At 43.6% G+C, this 23,028-nt stretch overlaps 1 protein-coding gene across 9 annotated transcripts in view; it reads right to left on the bottom strand.

The window, feature by feature from the left end:
• The window catches only part of PLEKHA6 (pleckstrin homology domain containing A6), a 778,700-nt gene that overhangs the window by 77,502 nt on the left and 678,170 nt on the right, over positions 1 to 23,028 (bottom strand). For 6 of the 9 annotated variants that reach the window (XM_086923462.1, XM_086923467.1, XM_086923466.1 and 3 more), the window contains 4 exons: positions 19,872 to 20,354; positions 18,872 to 19,385; positions 9,640 to 9,726; positions 313 to 366 (listed from right to left, as the gene is read on the bottom strand). In XM_086923462.1, coding sequence (XP_086779588.1) covers positions 313 to 366; positions 9,640 to 9,726; positions 18,872 to 19,385; positions 19,872 to 20,354 — 1,138 coding nt within the window. The remainder of the gene's footprint in view (positions 1 to 312; positions 367 to 9,639; positions 9,727 to 18,871; positions 19,386 to 19,871; positions 20,355 to 23,028) is intronic. The other 3 variants (XM_086923463.1, XM_086923464.1, XM_086923470.1) reach the window with 1 other exon arrangement.

Here is a 23,028-nt window from a genome sequence, read left to right as displayed (position 1 = left end):
CTGATGTACACCAAATTTAAACTGCAGAAACACATGTGAATTGTAGAAGCTATTTAAAACTTAGTGGAGTTTGGTAAGACATATGTAAAGGTTATAGGTAAAACATAACTATGGAAAGTGCACAAAATCCAGCATAAAGTATGCATATCAATCAGATACAATCTAGCAGCTGGGACCGGCATGCAACAGGCACCCGAAGAAAAGAAAGCCCATGCCGATAAAGGGTAAGAGGCAAGAAGGGAGGGGTGGGGGTCATGCCACAACACAAAGAAAAGAAGAGGCAGCGAAAGGAACACTGCAAGCATCGCCTACCTGCTGATCCAAATACTCTAAGTTTCTTTGTAACTGAAGGTCTAAAAGTTCGTCCTAGCATGGGGGGGTGAGGGAGGCACCGACAGACAAGCAGGAGAATAAAAAACAAAACAAAACACAAAAGTATTAAAGAAGCAAAGCTCTTATGAAGGTAGTTGGCATGCAGGCATGGTCCGCATACTCATGATAGTCAAGTGAAGTGACGTAGCTGTGAGCGTCACTATCACCAACTTTACCATTCACTACTCTGCTTCCTCCTGGAAGAATCAGGGACTATGTTCCTAAATGCAAGCACTCCTGCGCCAATACATTCCCTGCAGTCTCCACTAGTTATTTGTCAATGTGTATTTTTTGGTGAACAACCTTCACCACTAAATCGTCACCCCTCATGTTGATACAACACGGTTGTTACCACGACCGCGTTGCAACAACGCATACCATTACCCCGCAAGTCGTAACGACTTGCTGAGGGGGGAGAAGGTGTTGGATTTAAAATCCAACACCTTCCTTACTGTCCACACAGACTCTAGTTGCAATAGTAAATTATACTATTTCAACATCCAGTGCCCACCTCTGAAGCCGTTACAACTTGCAGGGAAATGGTATGCGTTGTTACAACGCGGTCGTGGTAACGACCGCATTGTAACATGCGGGGTGAAAGGCTGCTGGAAATACAGGCATATTGATATTTTTTATATACCAAAGCAAACACAAGGAGATGATGTACGGAGCGCTGAAACTTTTCAGACACTCACCCCCAGTCACAGATCTGGGTTGAATCCATCATCACTCTTTAGCTCACTTCACCACCTCAGTTCAGACCCAGCTATATGCAAATCAGTCTTGACCCTGTGCCTCATGAGAACAGTCCAGCCTGAACTGTCAAGCCAGGTCTTTCCTGAACCGGAAACAAGCATCCTGGGACCGGTTTCTGGGTAACACCCTTCATCAGCCAAACTAGCTTGAATCCAGTGACAAAGTGAGCAAGGGGGCCACGTCTGGCAATACCCTGCCAACTTACGGCGAACAAAGCAAACACAAGCTAGCCTGGCTGATGGGGGCTGTTAGCCAGTCAGGGACCAGACCAGGGTTGGTAGGTTTCAGGGGGCACCTCTGAGGTGCCTCTAGGTACAGGGTTCAATAAAACCCACCCTGGCATCAGGGTGGGTTTATTGGAAGGAGTAGTTTGGTATCAAACATTCCTGAGCTCAGTGGAGACATTGTGGTGCTGTTGAACTCGAGTTGTCAAGCTCCCAGCCCACGTACTCTTTATGGCTTCCCTAGTACATACAATATTAAGGAATAGACCCCAATACCGTATGGTCATATCTGCTCTTGCAGATATGCCCACACCTCTAATATAATGCACCCTTTCTTAGGGCTGGTAAGGACTGCTAGCGGGGCAACTTACCTATATCGTGGGTAGTGGTAGTTGGGATGGCACACAGGCAGTGTGCTATGTAGACGTTATTGTTTTGTCTGCACCAGGCCATTTATGCTGCTGTGGCTGTCTGCACGGCCTTGATGAGGGCCCCCGGGGGAACCTTTTCAGTCCCAATGCCCTATGTACCCATGTACCTTTCACTAGGGACTTACAGGGGGCCTGAATGGATAATTGGGGATCACTTTTAAGGAAAGAACACTGGTATTGGGAACCTGAACAGCATGGACCCAGGATTTTACAGCCAAAGTTACATCAAAAGCCTTGCAAAAAGTGTGTGTGGGGTACTATAACAGAAGAACCCCATTTTCTTACGGTGATTATTTAGAACCATTAGATATGACATATGTGGTAAAAGAAAAAGTTATATTTTAACAGGGACATCCAGTGCAGTGTCACAACTGATCTCACAACCCCAGCAGCCATCATCAAACAAAGGAACCTTCCAGAATGCCGATTGTTAAAGAAGCCGGGCTGGGCAAAGAGGCGTGCTTTCCCTACACTGGAGCACCCCTAGGAAACAAGCTACAGTCATTCCAAAACCAGGTCAACCACAGTTTTATGACCAGGAAGAAAGGAAAGAAATAATGTCCAATTCACAAGGACTTAATCTCGCCTGTCCGTGGAACAGGGAAGGGTAGGGTTACTCTTGTTCATGTGTACCTAGTTTGTTGTCAGTTTTTAATCAATGGTTTCACACTGCTATTTCAAAAGTGTGGTTGACCAAGACTTAGACTCAACACTCTCAAAACACTCAAAGTGTTGACTGTGCTCAAAGCTGGGTACCGGCCAGTATCACAGATGTTGATCACACTGTAGCCAAAGGGTAGCAATTAACTGGGTGGGTGCTACCTTTATAGAGCACTTACTTGACTTCTTGTTATGTTGTGTTTCAGAATCTATAGCGGCCATTGTATTGCAAAGTAACAGCTGTGAAACCACCTGTCGTAGTAGAGCAATTACATTTGCACGAAATGCTTGTGCGTCCTTACAGGCTTTTAGGTAATTGGCACTACTGTGGGCTTCCATGTATGCATTATTGAGCATCTCGTTGTCCTGCTCTCTTGCCCACTGCTTTGACAGGTTAAAGGTAGAGTTTAACAGTCACAATGGTCTTTCTTTTATCTTTATACCATGCTTCTGCAGCACTTCGGTATCCTGCTCACATCAGGCACACGGGGTACACAGCAGCGTTGGTCATTAAAATGTGCTGTTGCAAGGTGGAGAAGCAGGAATAAGAGTTGGACAAAGTTGGGGAAGGGAGACATGGCTGTGCTAGAGCCTATAGGCGCTGAGAGCTAAAGCAGTGGCAGGCAACAGAGGGCATGGTGCGGCAGTGACTGCAGTCAGAGAGTAGGGAGAGACGGTGGTAGTGCAGCGGCGACTCCTCCGCTATGGTGGAGGAGCGTCACCCCCCTTCGCCAGCACTTTTAAACATTTAAAAATAAAACAATAATAAAACGGGTTAAAAACCTGTTTTATTATTGTTTCATTTAGCTTGTGCCAAGGCCAGGGTTATAGTAGGCTGGAGGAGGGAGTGGTGGGCACTACCTACACTGCACATGTGGTTTTTGGCCGGCCGTCTCAGGCCAGCCAAAAAACACATGAGCAGTTGAAGTGAAAGGCAGCAGACCAAATGTAGAGGTGAAAGGTGGTATTTATTTAAGTAAGGTAATAACAGGTGAGAGCCAGGGAAGCGACGTCCTTCTCTAACCAGCTCAGTATCTTCAATGTTCCACATGGAACTTATTACCACAACACTCCATATTCTGTACACGTGCATTTAAAGGAATAAGAACACAACACATCCCCCCCCCCATACATTAAAGGAAAACAGAGGAGGGTAGAACAAAAGAAGAAGGAATGGTAAGGGAAATAAGAGATGAATATAAACAGAAAATACAATATTAAAAAGCGTAGTCTTTCAGCCATCTGGGCACAACTCTTGTTCTTTTATCAAGTAACACATTGGTCTTATTCTGTGTAACACTTGCGTCCAAACTTGTAGAAGCAGAGGCATTGACGTTTGTTTGGACCTCATGACTACAACCTTCACCCACTCCCCCCTCAATACACAAAGGAGGGCAGGATTGCCTGGGTTCACCAGAAACAGCCGCAAAATCCTTTCCAAGTTGAGACTGAATATGACTATTCTCGAAATGATCTTCTACCCAATCAAAATTGTTGATACTTGAATCTGGAAGTACCTCTACACAATTTTGATCAGGGTTAAAGGCAATATTTTTAAGATTCCATACTCTTCCATCATCCAGTCTTACAGAATTTCTTAAAACCTCAGCAATTTTACAAGGTGGTTCAAAATGGCTCATACCCTTAGGTACCTTAAAAGGTTTCTTAACCCTTACCCAATCTCCGACCTTGACAGAAACATCTTTAGTATTATGGTGAGAGTCATAGAACTCTCTGCTCTTCTCGTGACTGGACAGTAATCTATCCTTGACATCTACAGGAGACCAACATGCAATTTTTCCATCAAACAGCCATCCGAGATTAAACTTACATCCAGCTGTTCTGCCCCTCATCATGGTGAACGGGGACATGCCAGTGCTGTTCTGCACAGTAACTCTATATGACCAAACCGCCTTCTGTACCTGTACCTTCCAATCAAGTCCACTATGCACAGAGGCCTGAATGATACCTTTGATCACTCTGTTAAACCTTTCAACAGTGCCGTTGCCACTAGGGTTATATAATGCAGTGGTCTTCTGTTTGACGCCACATCTGTCGAAATACTCCTTAGCTAGTCTAGACGTAAATTGGACACCATTGTCAGATAGCACACAAGCCGGCAAAACCTCCACCATGAATGTTTTATCTAAAAATTTAAGCACCGTCTGAGTGTCAATCCTTTCCACAATTTTGACAATAGGCCACTTGGAAAAAAGGTCAATTGCCACCAAACCATATTCTTTAGAGTCCCCACCAGGTCCGAAAATATCCACTGCGATGGTGTCCCAAGGAAAGTTGGGAATTAAACCATCACTCATCTTGGGCTTAAAAGTCCTAAGAGTCTTGTCAGCAGACATGCAAACTGTACACTTTTTGACAAACTCCTCAACCTCCCCGTCAACTCCAGGCCACCAAAACATTCCTTCGACAATAGACTTGGTTCTCATAATCCCAAAGTGCCCCTCATGGCAAAGTTGCAGAATTTTCTTTCTTAAGGACATAGGTGGGACGATTCTATCACCTCTAAACAACATATCGTTTTCAGAGGACAACTCCATACGGATTTGCCAAAAGGCATCCAAACCAGGAACACTCTTCACCTTGGGCCAGCCCTTGCAAATATATTCTAAAACATTTTTCAAAACAGGATCTTTCTCCTGTTCAGTCAACCACTCCGTTTTACTTATGGCAGGCTCACCACAATCATGCACTAAAGCCACGCAGTATTCGCTCCAGGGATCATCTTCACACTCCTCCAGAGGAGGTGGAAGTCTTGACAAACAATCAGCAATGCGGTTGTCCCTCCCCGGCAGGTAAACCATTTTATAGATATATTCCTTCATCCGCATAGATAATCTAGCTAACCTTGCGGACGCACCTGAGATACCTTCACATGATAAAATGCGGATCAATGGTTTATGGTCTGTACGAATGGTCACAGGTTTGCCCCAAACGAATGCTCGGAAATGCTCCAGCGCCCATGCACACGCTAGGGCCTCCCTCTCGATGATAGGGTACCTACTTTCAGCAGGGGAAAGGGCCCTCGAAGCAAATAAAATTACCTTTTCTTTACCTTGCCCATCGTACTGTGACAACACAGCGCCCAAACCCTTGTCACTTGCGTCAGTTGTTAGCAAACAGTCAACATTAGGGTCAAAACTGGCAAGAGCATTTACCTTTTGTAACTCCTTCTTGATTAAATTAAACTCTTCCTCACACAAATCACTCCAAATGAACTTAGAGTTCTTCTTCAATAGTGCACGCATATTGTAAACTTTTGCTGCGAAATTTTTTATAAACTTGGCACAGTATTCAGCCATGCCGAGGAACGCTCTCACCTCATCTTTTGAAACAGGTGCAGAGAACTTAACAATATTCTCCACTAAGGTAGGCTTGGGTTCAACACCTTCTTCGCTTATGACATGCCCCAAATATGAAACACTTCTTTGGCTGAATTTGCACTTGGATAACTCTACAGTCAGACCAGCTGACTGCAAGGTTCCCAAAACTTGTTTTAATTTGGAATCATGGCTTTCTTTGTCTTTAGCTGCGACAAGAATATCATCCTGAAAAAATGAGACATTCTCCATATCTCCAAAAAGTCTATGCATCAGCCGCTGAAAAACAGCAGCGGCTGAGGCCAACCCAAAAGGCATACGCCTGAATTGATAACAACCAAACGGTGTTATAAACGCCGTGAGGTTCTTAGAGTTCGGATCCAACATCACCTGGTGGTAGGCGGCAGAAAGATCCACCGTGGAAAACCATGTAGCACCTTTAAGGGAAGATACCATTTCGTTTATTCTAGGAAGGGGAAACTTTTCAACCACAATGTTATTGTTCAAGTGGCGCAAATCGATGCATAGACGGATTTTTCCGTTGGGTTTCCGGGCAACCACAATCGGAGAAATCCATTCTGATGTTTCCACTTCTTCTATAATGCCTTTGGCAAGCAGACCCTGAATTTCCTTTTTCACTTCCTCCCTTATAAGAATAGGTATTGGCCTCACTTTATGAACCTTGGGTTGTGCATCAGCCTTTAAAATTATCTTATGTTCAAACCCCTTCAGAACACCCAACTCCTTATTAAATACTTTGGGAAAACTTTCAGATAGTGTTTCTTCCATTCTACTACAGTCATCCAAAATCAATACTTTGTCCTTAGATTTAGGATCTAAAATGATGTGTAATTTCTTCTGATCGAACCATCCTAATACAGATGGCCCAACCTTTGCCACATACAACTTCGCTCTTGTGGACCTGCCTTTAAACACAAAGGTAAGCCACCTAAAACCAATCATGCCTATCCTGTTACCTGTAAAACTGATTGGGCAAACATCTGATGGGTATAATTGCTCACCAATCTTATTTACAAACTTCTTTTGCCAAACCTCCTCATTTATGATCGTGTATGGGGAACCAGAGTCCGCATACACACTTATGATTACCCCACCCAGGGATATATCACAAATTGGTTTTCCTTTTAGCGGATCTTCTGAAATGTTGATCACGTAGTTCCCTCTAACACTTTTTATGCAACATTCCTCTTCAGTTTCTAATTCATCCACACTCTCACTTTCATCTTCATACACATATTTTACATTAGTGCGTCTACGACACATCTTGCTAAAGTGACCTAAAAGTCCACAAATGCCACACTTCTACCACAACACTCCATATTCTGTACACGTGCATTTAAAGGAATAAGAACACAACAGCAGTAACCCCTCTCCAACTCCAGCTGCATTGCTAGGGCTGGAGAGAGCAGGCACAGACGCACATTATGGGCGCTCAGGCCAATCCTGAAGCTGCTCTCATGTGAGGATTGGACGAGAGCAGCTTCAGGATTGGACGCAGGTCAGGCTGGGAGCCTATGCCTGCCTGCAGTGGCGAAAAGGAGTGGAAGAGCGTGACGTGATGCTGGAGGGCAGAAGGGAATACTTTTTTTTAGTATTCGCTGCCCCCCGTTTCACTACTCCCGCCTGTTTTGTCACTTTTTAAAAATCTCCGTTGTCCCCCATTCCTTCTCCCCCTGCACCCATTTCCCCAGTACGAGCCGCTTTTGCTGTAGTGACATGCCGCAGAATGGGCATCATGCTCGCCAACAACCAGGCTAAAAGGGCTAAGCAGCCAACAGCAGAGGGAACTGGGGCAGCAAGACAAAAGCCGCAGTGGGTAGAAGTGCCCCCTCAAGGATTTCACAAAACGGTCTAACTAAAAATGATGTACCTTCTCAGCCTTCTTATTTACTGTCCATGGTGCTCCTTTTTTGGTTTGTTTCTTTGATCTCTTATCTGCCTTCCAAAGCACGCCTTGGCTCTTAAAGTGCAATTTCTTGCACCTAAACAGCAGAGAGATACCTTGCATCTCCTAAAAGCCAACTTATTTTAACTTACTCCTCTTGACGGATTCCTAGCAAGGATTTTTCCTGCTCCAGTTCAAATGAAAATGTACAATTTGGGTGTTCCGCTGCTGCATAAGAAAGGCCAGCTTTGGAGGCCTTCTGTTGAATTCTTGTTTTATTTAATTTTCTCATTTTAAATGCTTGCCTCACTGACAAAAGCAGCATTTATCTATACTCTATTTCCTATAGTCCATCCAGATAATTACCACTGCTGGCATTTGCTTCAGTTTTTGCCATGGTGACTATTCTGAAGGCCACAGTATTTTGCCTAGCGAAGGTTGCCTCTGAAACTATTCTCGGATGCTACCACAGGTCCAGATGTCCACAAGTCTTAGGTTTGCAGATTTCCACCCATTCACACGCTGGTCACGCTCCTCTCATTAACGAGAACAAGAGTCAATGCTGCCTCATTACACACAGACTCTACTACTAACAGGTGAGACCCATTCAGTGAGCCCAATATGTGCCTCATTTTTATTGTAATCAATGTGTGCAGTTTCTGTGTCACAGGCTAGGCCAAAAGCAATGAAAACTTTTCAAAAATGCAAAAGGACACTCTTCCCCAGTCCTTCAAATCTCTGGACAACCATCAACTTTATCACAAGAAACTCAAAACTTGGCTTTTGCATCTTCCCAACACTTTTCCTTTGTGAGCTAATCTAACACCCTTGCATTTAAAAATGCCAAGATGCAACTTTCTGGTACATTTTCGTTCTACAAATACAAAATTCCACTCATCGCTTTCTTTTTTGGATAACACATGCGTCTCTCTGTACTTTCCGCTGGTATGGTGTCAGATAATGCGTCACTGTGCTGGCCAACGAGAACCATCGGTCTACATCCAGGGATGATGATTAATGTAGCTCCTTTTTATTAGGTCTGGACGATAGCCCTCTTCACCCACTGTTCCATTAATTAAAACTCCCATCTGCTTCTGCCCACAACAACATACAGCAAGGGGCAAATGGGTCAGTCCACTTCGCCACGGACTCTCTTGCACTGCAAATGGCGGTATTTTCCTAACCAAAAGGGCCCAGCCACCTAAAAAGTAGTGCACTACAATACCAAGCCGATGGGTAAATTTCTCCTTCCTTATCTTTTTTTTAGTTCCTCTTTATTTTGCGAGGGCCCAGCAACTTTTCCCAAACTTTGTTTGCAAACGTATGAATACAGCATTTTCAAGTATTTTTTTTTTTTTTACTTTTCGTTTCCATTTCACATGCTTACAATTACAAAAAAAAAATAAGGTGAAAAAAACACAGGCTTGCCAAGACCAGATGCACTTTGACAATGCTGGTCTTCTATGGTACCGGATATAAACTTCATTTTTGCTGACAATTAATTAATTACTATTGATTTATATTTATTATATGGATTTCTGAAAAGACTAAGGTCAATGAAAAGCATTAAAGTGAGTTGCCAAACAGCATATTAAGGCACCCAAAATCCCCCTTTATGAACAGAGGTAAGCAAGAAAAGGTTAGTAGGTGACCATGCTACTCCCTAAACGTGGGCAATTCTTCCAGAAACAAAGAACAGTACTCACAAACAACGCTTGAGTTAACAATGAAGGGCAGCCTGCCACTCATATAAGTAGCATTTCCTATGGACTACAGTTGCCTGATTGGAAATCAGCCTCTCGGGTATAAAACATATTGTTATTCATGTCCCTTGCCATGTCAGAAACGTATCTACGACCCATGAAGTAAAATGTAAATAAAATGTATATAGAAGGCATCGCACAAATTGTTTGGAGCTTGCTTGGAAGAGGTTATTCACTGGCTGGACTTACCATTTTGTCGTGAATGTTGGGCGATCCTGGATAGTTGTAGGGGTACATGCCTGCTGCTGCCGGCCGCCGGTCTGCCATATAATCATACTGTGGAAACAAAAGACATATATAATTAAGGTGGCCCGAATTCAAAGTCTCTGAGAACTGGCACAGAGCCGTCCCGTCCACAGGTGAGACATGGCCCTCCCACAGGCCTTTACCCAACAGTGGAAGGATGAGTCGGACAGTCCGTAAGGACAGGCCATGCCCGTACTTGCCAGCTCTGCAATCCCATTCTGAAGGTAAAAACAACACATAGTTAACCCCTCACACCCAAAGCCTTCAAAGAAGGACTGGCAAAAGATACACCCAGGACTAGTAGTTAAACTGCTGACTTTGGAACAAGAGGGTAGGTAGGGCATGAGTTCGAATCCCATCTCAGCTTGTCTTGACAGAAAGAATGTCTGCTCGTGGGTAAATCCTTTTATATTCCATTTCCTGTGCCTTAGATTTCTTAACCATAGAAAAAAATAGCAGGGTGCTTAAACCTGCTTAACACTCGATTTAAGTGTTAGGTATAAAAAAATATGTCTTCATGAATATATATATATATATATATATATATATATATATATATATATATATATATATATATATATATATATATATATATATATATATATACATATACACAAACACACACACACACATACATATGTACACACATACCACAAGTCTATTGGCCAATCTCTCATCATAAGTCAATTTCTGTGATTAGTATGAATGACACTTCAAGATATTTTACATAACAGACCATTGTGTATTTGCATGCTCATTTGCGGTTTGCATGATTTGTTGCCATTCAAGCATTTGCATTACCCTGCACAATCTCCTTGCAGTTCAGTTCTGCACATCACTGGATGTTGGCGTTGCTCCTTTTTGTGTTTGGGTTCCAAATTAGTGTTGTTAAAATCTGATTTCGTAGTGTTACTTGCCTTCAAAGGTCAAAGAGGATGTTTTTTTCTTCAATAATAATGAAGTTGCAACTTTTTGGTGCGATTGATTTCAATGTCTAGTTTTTGCTATGTTTTAGTGAAAGCCTTTTGTTATACATATTATATATATATATATATATATATATATATATATATATATATATATGCAACACACCCTTCTTCACGAGAAAGAAAGCAGAGGCCACAAAGCGGATGCATTTCGGCATGTTTGCGCCTTCCTCAGCGCCCAAGCAGTTCGAATCCTGTCCTTTGCGCATTTGCGTGTCCTGCGATTTATTTGGAGATCCAAACAAGCTCCACCCCCAACGACGATGTCGGCACACCTGTTGCTAGTCGTGCGATCTTCCATGGACTGCAGGACCCAGAATGCAGTATGAAGCTCCCAGGTATGTTGTGGGTGGGGGAAATTTTGCCAAGTGGTGCGCTTGATGCAGGACCCTGCGCAAAGTTCAAAACAATTTTCCTGCTTGAAATACAAGTAAATGCAGCCTCCTCGGGTCCCCAACTGCTCCAACCTTGGATGCTCGGGAATCCGTTTCAGTGGGGGCAGAAAGACAATGCTCTCCGCCCAGCATGAGGTGGGATGCCTCAATACCACCTGCTTTTCCTCCCAGCATCCGGGTGAGCCCAGGCTATCCGATCCTTCGGTGAACAAGAAACTGCCCTAGGCAGAAAGCCAGCAAAGTTCGGGCCTCTTAATTGAACAGGAGCCTCTGTAACACGTCTCTGGCCGACGTGGAAACTATGCAACACACCCTTCTTCACGAGAAAGAAAGCAGAGGCCACAAAGGGGAACACCGACGAAGCTGTTTATTTACAGGATATTATATCAAAAAAACAATGGTTCCAGTGGTATAATCAAAGTGATATGAATTAAATATATTTAGCTTAATAGCAATAAACATTAACCCTGAGGATTGAAAAAGATGGCAAAAAGAAATGTACGAACAATTATGTATATTTCTAACATGTATTTTACTTCATTGTATAGACTCGGTTGAAATATGTCATACAGTTCAGTGCATACATAAACATAAACATAAACAGTACATAAAAGTGCACAGTGTCCCAAGTGTATCAGTGAAACCAAAATAACAATACACAAAACATAAGTACTATAAAGGCACAGTGGTTTCTAAATGGATATATAAAAAGGAAAAAGACAAAGAAAGAATAATTGATTGTTAAAGTGATTCTACGCAATCGTAGACACTTTATTTAAAGGTTCAATTCCTTGTTGCGTCAACAGCGTTTCGACCCTTTAGGGTGTGGGTCTCGACAGGACAGGACAATGAAGGACATCTGAATGTTATCACGTATTCACCCATGCATGGTGAAAAATGAAAAACTCACTTACAAGTGACCCAGCCGGGTACACATGTAGTGGTCAAAGAATTGCGATGAGCAATGTGCAACCGATGGCACTGTTAATGTTGTCTCAAGATAATACCTGAGGTCAAGTGAAATTATCGCGGATAGCCAAATTAGCATCCGGTTCGTGGGTCCAATTAATTGCCGTATATTTTTTGTCGAGGAAGATGACTCGCTTCTGTGGAGCCCGATTGCGTCTCACAGCTCTCTCGTTCCGTATACGTTCCTTTATAGTACTTATGTTTTGTGTATTGTTATTTTGGTTTCACTGATACACTTGGGACACTGTGCACTTTTATGTACTGTTTATGTTTATGTTTATGTATGCCCTGAACTGTATGACATATTTCAACAGTCTATACAATGAAGTAAAAACATGATAGCAATATACATAATTGTTCGTACATTTCTTTTTGCCATATTTTTCAATCCTCAGTGTTAATGTTTATCGCTATAAAGCTAAATATATTTAATTCATATCACTTTGATTATACCACTGGAACCATTGTTTTTTGATATAATTGTTGGCCCTGGTTCCTTTGTGAGTAGGGTTTCCCTTGTTTTCGTTGAAGACTATTTACAGGATATGGCGGATGCATTTCGGCATGTTTGTGCCTTCCTCAGCGCCCAAGCAGTTCGAATCCTGTATTTTGCGCATTTGCGTGTCCTGCGACTTATTTGGAGATCCAAACAAGCTCCGCCCCCAACGACGATGTCGGCACACCTGTTGCTAGTCCTGTGATCTTCCATTGACTCCAAGACCCAGAATGCAGTATGAAGCTCCCAGGTAAGTTGTGGGTGGGGGAAATTTTGCCAAGTGGTAGCGCTTGATGCAGGACCCTGCGCAAAGTTCCAAACAATCCGATCCTTCATGTTCACCGAAGGATCGGATAGCCTGGGCTCGCCTGGATGCTGGGAGGAAAAGCAGGTGGTATTGAGGCATCCCACCTCATGCTGGGCGGAGAGCATTGTCTTTCTGCCGCCACTGAAACGGATTCCCGAGCATCCAAGGTTGGAGCAGTTGGGGACCCGAGGAGGCTGCATTTACTTGTATTTCAAGCAGGAAAATTGTTTTGAACTTTGCGCAGGGTCCTGCATCAAGCGCTACCACTTGGCAAAATTTCCCCCACCCACAACTTACCTGGGAGCTTCATTCTGCATTCTGGGTCTTGCAGTCCATGGAAGACCACAGGACTAGCAACAGGTGTGCCGACATCGTCGTTGGGTGCGGAGCTTGTTTGGATCTCCAAATAAGTCGCAGGACACGCAAATGCGCAAAGGACAGGATTCGAACTGCTTGGGCGCTGAGAAAGGCACAAACATGCCGAAATGCATCCGCCATACCCTTTAAATAAACAGCTTCAACGGTGTTCCCCTTTGTGGCCTCTGCTTTCTTTCTCGTGAAGAAGGGTGTGATGCATAGTTTCCACGTCGGCCAGAGACGTGCTACAGAGGCTCCTGTTCTATATATATAAATGAGAGTAAGATCAAATTCCTAGCCAGAGGTTACAACAGGGCTACTATAGATGAGGCCATCAGTAGAGCCAATAGGCAGGAAAGAAAGCAGCTCCTGAGCCCTGCGGATGATTGTGTTAGAATTTCTAAAACTACAACTGCCAATGAAACACGTCTAATAATTGGCTACAGCAATCAACATAAATCAATCCGCAAGATAGTCAAAGATAACTGGTCCTTAATTACCAGTGACCGCATAGTGGGCAAGATGGTCACTAAATCACAAAGTATAACATACAGGAAAGCCAGGTCAATGAAGGATAGTTTGGTCTCAAGCAGCCCTGAAATAGTCACGGGCTCGTGGCTATGTGGAAGTAGGGGCTTTTTGAGATGTGCATCCTGTAAAGCCTGCAAGAATGGTTTTAGCAGAACTGAGTACATGACACCGCTTGCCCCCAAACCCATGAAAATAAGAGAGAAATTAAATTGCAGGTCAGAATACGCGGTGTACGTGTTAGAATGTCCTTGCGGCCTGGGGTATGTAGGGAGCACGAGACCACAAGTGCATAAAAGGATATTGCAACATTTAAGAGCAATTAGCAATGCACACCCTACATACCCTGTAGCCAGGCATTTTGAAAAAATACATGGTAAAAATCCTACTGGACTAGTTTACTTTGTAATAGACTGTGGGCCCCCCCAGAGGAGAGGTGGCGACAGAGAATCCCTACTATGTAAACTAGAAACCAGTTATATCATCATGCTAGATACCAAGATGCCAAACGAGCTCAATACTAGTGAGGATTGTTACAGCTACTTGTAAACCATAAGATCTGTCATCATTTATGTACTTTGCCTATGGATTGAAGCTGTATTTGAAATATTCATAGAACTACCCTGGTGCTCCACACTAACTATATATTTAACCTTTTGAAACATGAGATATTTTTATCTATTTCACTTATATTCATGCACACATTTTTTCTTTTATAGGTAGCACATTGATTTTACTATTGCGTATTTTGCACATTTAGCAAATTGCCACATCAAGATTGTATACTTTGCACAAGAAGTAGGATTAGCCCACTTGCGCATGATTACTATCAAGGCTTGTATTTATGAAATGTACTATTTACATTGCATGTTTTGCACAAACACCCCTGTTGCCAACTATAGCATACAGTGGGCTTGATTAGGCATTACTCTTTACCGGGACTATCAGGTATTCATCAAGATATCAGTACAGATTAGCAATATTTATACGTTTTAAAACATTTTAAACTATTTATGTTTTATTGTGTTTATTCTACATTACTGATATCGATTTTATCCTCACATGTGCAATATATTTATTCTGATTTTAGCGTAATGAGGTGTTACTAATGTATTATACAGTTTTTAGGAACAACAAATTAAGCATGTTCCATCATTTACGTATTAAGCTATATGCATTGATGCAATGACTCTTGTAGTATTTTTACTATATCTATTACGCAACAGGCACTCTTGCACTTAAAAAATGGGTGGCCAGCCCCCATGGCGGTGTCATGTGATCAAGGCTTTTGGTAGCTGAAACGCGTCATGGCTGACTGGTGTTGGGCAATAAAATAAACTACACCAGACAACTGGGTCTCGCTTCTTCCTTCTGCTCGGCTGAGTCTGGACGACTACATACCGAATATATATATATATATATATATATATATATATATATATATATATATATATATATATATATATATATGTGGTGCATAAGAGCCATTTCAGTATGTTGAGCCAAATTAATTTTGTTACGGTCTCATTCGTGGTTGGAACGGGACAGAAAATAGTCTTAGGCACCAAAATAAAATTTGCCCCCATAGCGGATCAGATAGCTAAATAGAAAGTGCCCCACATTCTGCAAATTGGGGGAGTTTTGAAACTGTAAACACGCAGTTTTTAGGTGTTTTTTTGATGTGTGTATTGGAAACTTGCATGCATCTGTGCTTGCCTCAGGCAATGTTTTTGGTAATAAACAAGTCAACAGTAGAAACCGGCCCAACAGATCATAAAACAGGCCCACACCCTGCCATAGCATCGGCCCACACACTGACCAGAAAGAACAGCCCTTCTAACCGCACTAAATAGCCCTACGACCTTGAGCTTATGGTTTGGGTTAGGGGAGAGTGAGCACCTGAGGTCTGACGTCCCATCACCTAGATATGCAGGGCTGAAGGGGGCCACACTGTGCCGCAGAAATATGGACACGAAAGCAGATTTGAGGAGCCCCCTGCCTAGTGAGCACTTCCCTGCTAGCATTTCATTATTGGTTGCAACCATGCACAAGAAACAACATGGCGCTCTGAACCGTGGCATGCCAGTGAGCTCTGTAGCATGGGCAGAGTCAGATCACATTTAGACATGACGTGAGATACATGTACCTTTAATCACACAGGCATGTAGACAGGTATTTACATACACTCAAATAGTGCCTAGATGCGATAAAGTGCTGGGTTTCATTCTGGCTTTACCCATCTTCTTTCACACTGTCTTCGCACTTGTGTAAGGTGTTTCATGGCATTTAGAAGAAGTGTAAATAATGTTACACTATCATGTCTAAGTGCAATTCCGTGTAAGTGGTTGTTCTGTTTCTCCTGTAGCCACATTCACAGATCTTCAGACACCGGTGCTGGATTGCAAACCGCTGTCCATGTATCTGATCTCAGCCTTGAGCCCGGGTGAGACACACAGACACACACCCACCCTTACCTCTTGCGTTTTCAGGTCAGCCTGACTGAGGTCATCTCAGGCGAGGGGGGCGTGACACATCTGGTGGCTACAAGCTCAATTAGTGAGAACAGTATGAAAATGTCTGAAAGATTAGTCCATGGGGAATTTGAATTCAGCCCACAGCCATCCCTTAAGAGGATGGCCTACAGTCAGCGGGGAGACCAGCTGGGTTGTTTAAGGACAGTGATTTTGTTCACAAATAAGGAGGTTTTACTGAAATCCCAGATTAATTTGAAGCAAAGGACGTCCCATTGCATTAGCGCGGCAGACCCCATGTAAGCTATTGGAGCTGCACTTCTGCAGCCCTTTAAAGGGACTGGCGCTGCTCTGGGTATGTTTAAATGTCTTAGGGAAGGGGAATGGGCTGTGGGAAAAGGGACTATTCGTGACCGGCAGACAGTTTCTGAAAGTCCACTAAACATCAGTCTATAAACTTTCCAGAATGTATAGGGAAAGAAATCAATATGGAAACATGTACTGAACAATTTGATATGATTTTCTTATGTTTAGAAATAGTCCACGCAACTTTCACAGACCAATGACAACACATCAAGAAGCATTTGTTCATCAATTCAGCAGAGATGCCACTGTAGGGCTAGCTCCGAATCATATGTAAATAGAGTGCTCTTATAGAAACCTGCATAAGAGCAGACCTTCCCTCCCAGCCACCCACGGTGCCAGCTCGCCTCCACTCATGGTGTCTGCAGGCTCGGAGAATAGTATTCGCCGACGCTCTAAATGCTGTGTTCCTACACCCAGTACATTTGTCTCATCGCTTCTGTTCCAGCCGCCTTGTCTTCCTGCTTCCAGGCAGAGGAAGGATACAGGCTAACGAGTAAAGGGTGCAGGGACTGAACTCAAATTTCTTTTCATTTCAACAGCTGCCAACAGTGTTTACCAGTGAACAGGAGCCCTGTGAGTGTAGGAGGGAAGGGCGAAAGAATGAACACTTGGTACCTGAAACAAGAATTGGCAAAGCCAATAGGTCTCGCCTAGGCAAGAGCTATTGGCTTTGCCAATGTGTTTTAGCCATGTTGTACACAAGCGTGGCTGCGTTCAGCATGACTAAAAGTTAGTGGTGTAGAGGAGAGTGGCGTGGAGAGGAGTGTCTTAGAGAGGAGTGGCAAAGAGTAACGTGTTGTGGAGTTGCACTGGCTGGAGTAGAGTAGCACAGAGTGGTGTAGAGAAGGGTAGAGTGCAGTCAAGTAGAGGAGAGTAGAGTGTCAGTGTAGGGGGGCGTAGAGTGAAGTGTCAGACTAGTGTAGCGTGGGGTGTCAGAGTGCAGTGGTGTAGTATGGGGTGGCACAGAGTGGAGTAAAGTGGCATGGAGTGGCGCAGAATGGAAGGGCATAGATTGCCATAGAGCGTCTTAGAGTGGAGTGTCGGTGGGTGGCGTAAAGCAGAGTAGAGTAATACATTGGAGTGGTGCAGAATGGTGTGGCATAGAATGACGTGGCGTAGAGAGGAGTAGACTAGAGTAAAGTGGCTTAGAGTGGCACAGAGTGGAACTGCGGAGAGTAGAGTGTCAGAGCAGAATGGAGGAACAGAGTGGATTGTTTTGGAGTGGAGTAGAGGGAATTGCGTAGTGTTGCAGAGTGGCATAGAGTGGAGTAAAGGGTATTAGAGTGGAGGGGTGTTGAGTAGAGTAGAGTGCAGTGGAAGGGCGTATAGTGGAGGAGTAGGGGGTATAATGCATTGAGTCTTGAAGAGTAGATTCATAGAGTGTAGTGACAGAAAGGCTTTGAGTGAAGTGACATAGTGGCGTGGAGTGGCATAGAGGGGAGGGCGTAGAGTCGTAGAGTGGAGTGTTGTAGAGTAGAATGTCATTGAGTGGTGTAGAGAGGAGTAGAGTTGTACAGTGAAGTGGAATAGAATTGAACAGCGGGGCATAGTTTGGTGTAGAGGAGCATAGAGTGCAGTAAATTGTCCAGGAGTGGCATAACATGGAGTAAAGTGATGTTTAGTATCCTAGAGTGGAGTTGCCTAGAGTGGCTTAGATGGTCGTAGACTGGATAGTGGTGTGAAGTGGAGTAGAGTAGCCTAGAATGAAGTGACAGAGTGTCCTAGAGTGGAGTGGCATAGTGGAGCACAGTGTTGTAGAGTAGAGCTGAATAGAGGAGAGGGGCGTAGAGTAGTCGAGAGGCATAGAGTGGAGAGGCATAGATTGAAGTGGCATAGAGTGGCATAAACTGTTGTGGAGTGTGATAGTGGAGTGTCGTAGAGTGAATGGTAGTATCGTAAAATTGAGTTGAGTGCTACAGAGTGGAATGTCAGGATATTGTGGAGTGGAGTGGAGTGTTGTACAGTGACGTACAGTAGAGTAGAGTGGAGTGGAGTGGAGTGTCGAGGAAAGGCATAGAGTGACATGGCAAAGAGTGGAGTGGAGCGCCATAAGTATTGTCTGGTAGTGCATTGCCATTACAAACAACACGTTTTCAATTGGAATGAATATTACATTTGCACATACAGTTTGACTGATAAACCTATAAAACACAGAAATGATAACATGGAGAAAAGGCATCCCCTAAGGTATTGATTTGTTTTGATTGTATTAAAATAGTTGTTTCCACCAATTGTTTGATTTGTGCTTTCCTAATTCTAATAGTCTGGTAGGCTTCGATATAAAAAGAAAATCTTTTTACCTTTGGAGAGCTGACCGAGCGCCTCATCATGTATGCCGCTGGGTCTGCGTAGATGGCTTCACTGCGGGGTGGTAGGCGGTCAAAGCGGGCACTTGGCGACCGGACAGGTGAGTAAAGCCGAGGTCGATTGTACGTATTTTGACTGGGAGACCGTGGCACAGAGCGAGAGCGAGGCTGGAAGGATAGCCTCCGAAGAGAGTCCGAGGCACCGTCAATTTCATCATAGTACATGGGCTGCCGTCCATTCCCCGGTATCCATACAGACCCATCTGGCTGCCGACCATAGCTGTGGGGCTCCTTCCAGTCCCGGGGGTGAAAGGGGCCACCATTGCGGAAGGCTGGCCTCTTCTCTTCCACCGGCCATTGGTGGTTGGCCCGCTCGAAGGCAGGCATGGAACAGATGCTATCTGGGCGTATTCCAGGAGGGAAGAATGGGTAATCCTCAGCATACTGTGGCGAGTAGGGGTCGTAGTAATCTCGTGCTCCATGAGGCACAGGGAAGAACCTGCTGGGGCTGAAAAACAGAAAGAGGCATTAAACCAGCTCTATGCACTACTTCAAAAATACACAGTCCATGAACAACCAAACCACAACCACACAAAATGAGCACTGTAAAAACTTTAAGGATCTCAAGTCTAGGCTGACATATTTTCTTATGCCCAATATTTACATGTATAGTGATCGTACCCTGTGGTCTCCCTGGCCCCTTCTAGGCATATCACACACATTTTTTACTCTACTATTTACCAGTTTTGCTCCATACACAAAGTAACTAACAAAATGGCTGCTTAGCATGCATCTCCTAGGCATGTTCTTTGCAGAGATAGAGTTCAACTTGCTCCTCTAAGGCATACACCTTACAATTACAACGCTCAGGCTAACTCTCACTGATATGTCACATGGATATGTTAGATATGGTGTCAGGGCGGGTGGCTTTGCTTGCTTATGCTCACTATTTAATGACTAGCTCCGCATTCTATATCGGATGCTCTTAGCTTACCTCTGCAGTTCCTCAGGAGGAGGAGCTCCCCGGCGCAGGTTCACCCACTGCTGCAACTGTGTCATGGAACTCTGGCGTTGTGCCACCTTGTCGGGGTTAGTGCGTGGAACGAAGCGGCGGTGGGCCAAATTATCACCCTCCACTGGTGGGTAGGCGGTACTGCCTGGTCTGCTGGGTGACTGAAACTGCCAACCATTGGGCTGAAGGGTTCGGTCCACAGAGGTTGAGCCTCGGGGGGCATCGGGGTATGGACTCCCTGGTTCTGATGGCATCTCCTGTGGGTTAGGCAACCCATTTGATTTGAGGGGTGGAACCTCCTTTTTGCTTTCCATCCGCTCTGCCCTCCGTTCAATCTTTTCCGAGCCTCGTCCATCACCCTCTCCTCTCTGTTTCTCCAGCTCAGCCCTCTGACGCTCCCGATGGGTCAAGAATCCATGGTGGTCCTGGCTGGGTGGTGTGTTCTCTGTGTCCATCGCCTCATTCCTAGAATAGATACAATATTACTATTAATTAGCAAAGATAAGATTTGGGGTCTTTCCAAAGTGGCCAACTCCCTCCACTGCAAAGAGATGTCGGTACCAAAACTTATCAGTGGTGACCAAGTACATGCAAGAAAGTACTGTATATAGTAAAGAGGACCTGCTGTCAGAGACCACCCACACCAGGAGCTTTGATTGACACAGGGGGTGGTCTTTTATGGTCAAGGCTATGGACGCTAAACTATGGTTAGGAACAAAGTGGATGTGAAATTTGATATTTGGGGTAGAAAATAAAATCTATGCTTTATTTCTCTTACAGCAGAAGAAGATTTTTATTTTTCCAACTAGGGAAGACCCACCAAAGTTGAAAAATAATACAACCCCTGGGATATAATGCAGAGTGGACACGAGTACCAATGTCTACGAGGGGGCAGCTGTGCAACAAAAAGTGTCACAGTCATTTTCTGTGAACTTGTGCTAAAGAGATTGCCACAATCCTCTTGGTGCCATCAACACCAGCCTGCTGTTTGATGTATCGAGCATTTTGGATGAGATGCTGACAACCTGTCAGCTTTCTAATTATCTCCTCTCACCTATTCTGAAGGTGCTGCTCTGAACTTAATGGGCCACTGAACATTTAACCATGTTTCCACTTAATATGAAGCTCACCTATGCATGCTTTCTTGAAATTTGTACTGAGCAGAACCATTAAACCTAGACTCACATAGAAGGTTCTGCTTGTGTTTTCGTTTTCACATAGAATAAAGGATTAGAGGCCAGATGTAGGTCGGCAAATACCGGTCGGTATTGGCCGATTTCGGCCGTTACTGACCGGTATTTACAAATGGAGATGTAGGGGCCTTATTATGTGTATAACCCTAGGCATTCAATAATAACAAAGGAAAAGTGGGATCGCAATAAGGGAGAACAAATAAGGCACAAAATTCATTAAAAATTACATTATTTTTAATCTACACATATAAAAAAAGACAATTCATATCATACAAATGTAATCAAAATCAATAGTACATAATTAGTCATATAAAATTTCAAAAAGCAGTTTTGAATAAGACAATGAATCTAAAATCAAAATCAACTAGTGGCATTAATGAGTCTCTAGCGCGTTTCGGCGTCAAACAAAACGCCTTCTTCAGGAGCCACAAATATTTTTTAAAGATTCGCAGATGTTGCCTTTCCTGACCAGTCAAAGATATGTTGACAGGTTAACTTTATAGGGTGCAATTGCACTATCTTGACATAGCTATTTCACTCCGCATCAATTAAAAACTTTGTCACCCGTTTATGCACAAATTCATAATCAATAACAGCTTCAAAAAATGGATTAGTTCTTCCTTATATTAATGTCTCCTCTTCGTGTTTCACCATTAATGTTTATATTAATATAGTGGTAATCCTTATGTTTGTATCAGAGACATCCAATTAACATTCTATTCAGTGAAGTAGTGGTATCCTTCAGATCGGGCACCGAAAGCGATGGTTTCTCAAGTTACGAGTACAAGCATTTCAAGCGCTCCATCGGCAGCGACATGGACCAAAATTGGACGATTCTCTGTCGAAGCGGATTACTATTGGGCAGGTTCTAGGCAGTCGAGTCGAGATAGGAATTTCTGCGAGCCTGGACAAAGGATAACCGACAGCGTCTTCTTGGCGGTTGAAAGATGTAGGGGCCTTAAACTTTACAGAATCGGTATATTTACCGAATCGGTAAAGTTACCGATTCAGTAAAATACCGATTCTGTAAATTTACAGAATCGGTAAATCAATATGTAGGTGGCACTGAAAACAGTGCCACTGGCCATTACCGATTCAGTATTTACCATGTAATACAATTACATGGTAAATAATGAATTCCAGTGTACATGCACATCTGTGCATGTACACCTGTGCCATGTGGCACACAGACATGCCCTAAGGGCATGTATGTGTGTCACATGGCACACAAGCCAGAAACAGGGGTGCAACAGGGTGTCAAAGTGACACCCTGTCCCCCTTGGCAATTCGGTATTTCTACCGATTCGGTAATTACCGAATCGGCATTTGCCATTGATTCGTATGGGCTTCAAGGCCCATAGGAATCAATGGCAAATACTGATTCGGTAATTACCGAATCGGTAAATACCGAATCATACAGATAAGGTATTTTTTACAGAATTTCTACCTACATATGATTTACCGATTCATGAATACCGAATCGGTAAAATTCGGTATTTATGAATCGGTAAATCACATTTACCTACATCTAGGCCTATGTTACTTACCCTGTAAGCATCTATTCATAGCGTGTAGTGCTGCTGATTCAATTGCTATGCTTACTCCTGTCATCTAGTGTTGGGCCCGGACTTTGCAAGTTGTTTTTCTCGAAGAAGCTTTATGATCGGCGTTGTGCGTCAATTCTCCTCCCTCTCAAGGCATGGGTCTGGCTTGACAGAGCAGCAGTCTACAAGACTTTTTGCTACCAATCATTTAAAATACATAGAGTGGGCTTATGGCTCCTCCCATCGGAGCATGTCTCGCTCAACTAACGCTACTGGCAGTCTGATGAATCAGTCCACCTTCAGTGGAGTAATTGCGCTGCAATGCATGAGGGACTACTTTACACCTGAGATGTCTTATGAATCATCACACCTGGTTATGCAATAGTGGTATTGTAGATAGAA

The sequence above is a fragment of the Lissotriton vulgaris genome, chromosome 5 (assembly GCF_964263255.1).
Source record: "Lissotriton vulgaris chromosome 5, aLisVul1.2, whole genome shotgun sequence".
NCBI lineage: Eukaryota > Metazoa > Chordata > Amphibia > Caudata > Salamandridae > Lissotriton > Lissotriton vulgaris.
Note: the sequence above shows the minus strand (reverse complement) of the source record. Positions and strands in the feature narration are given on the sequence as shown.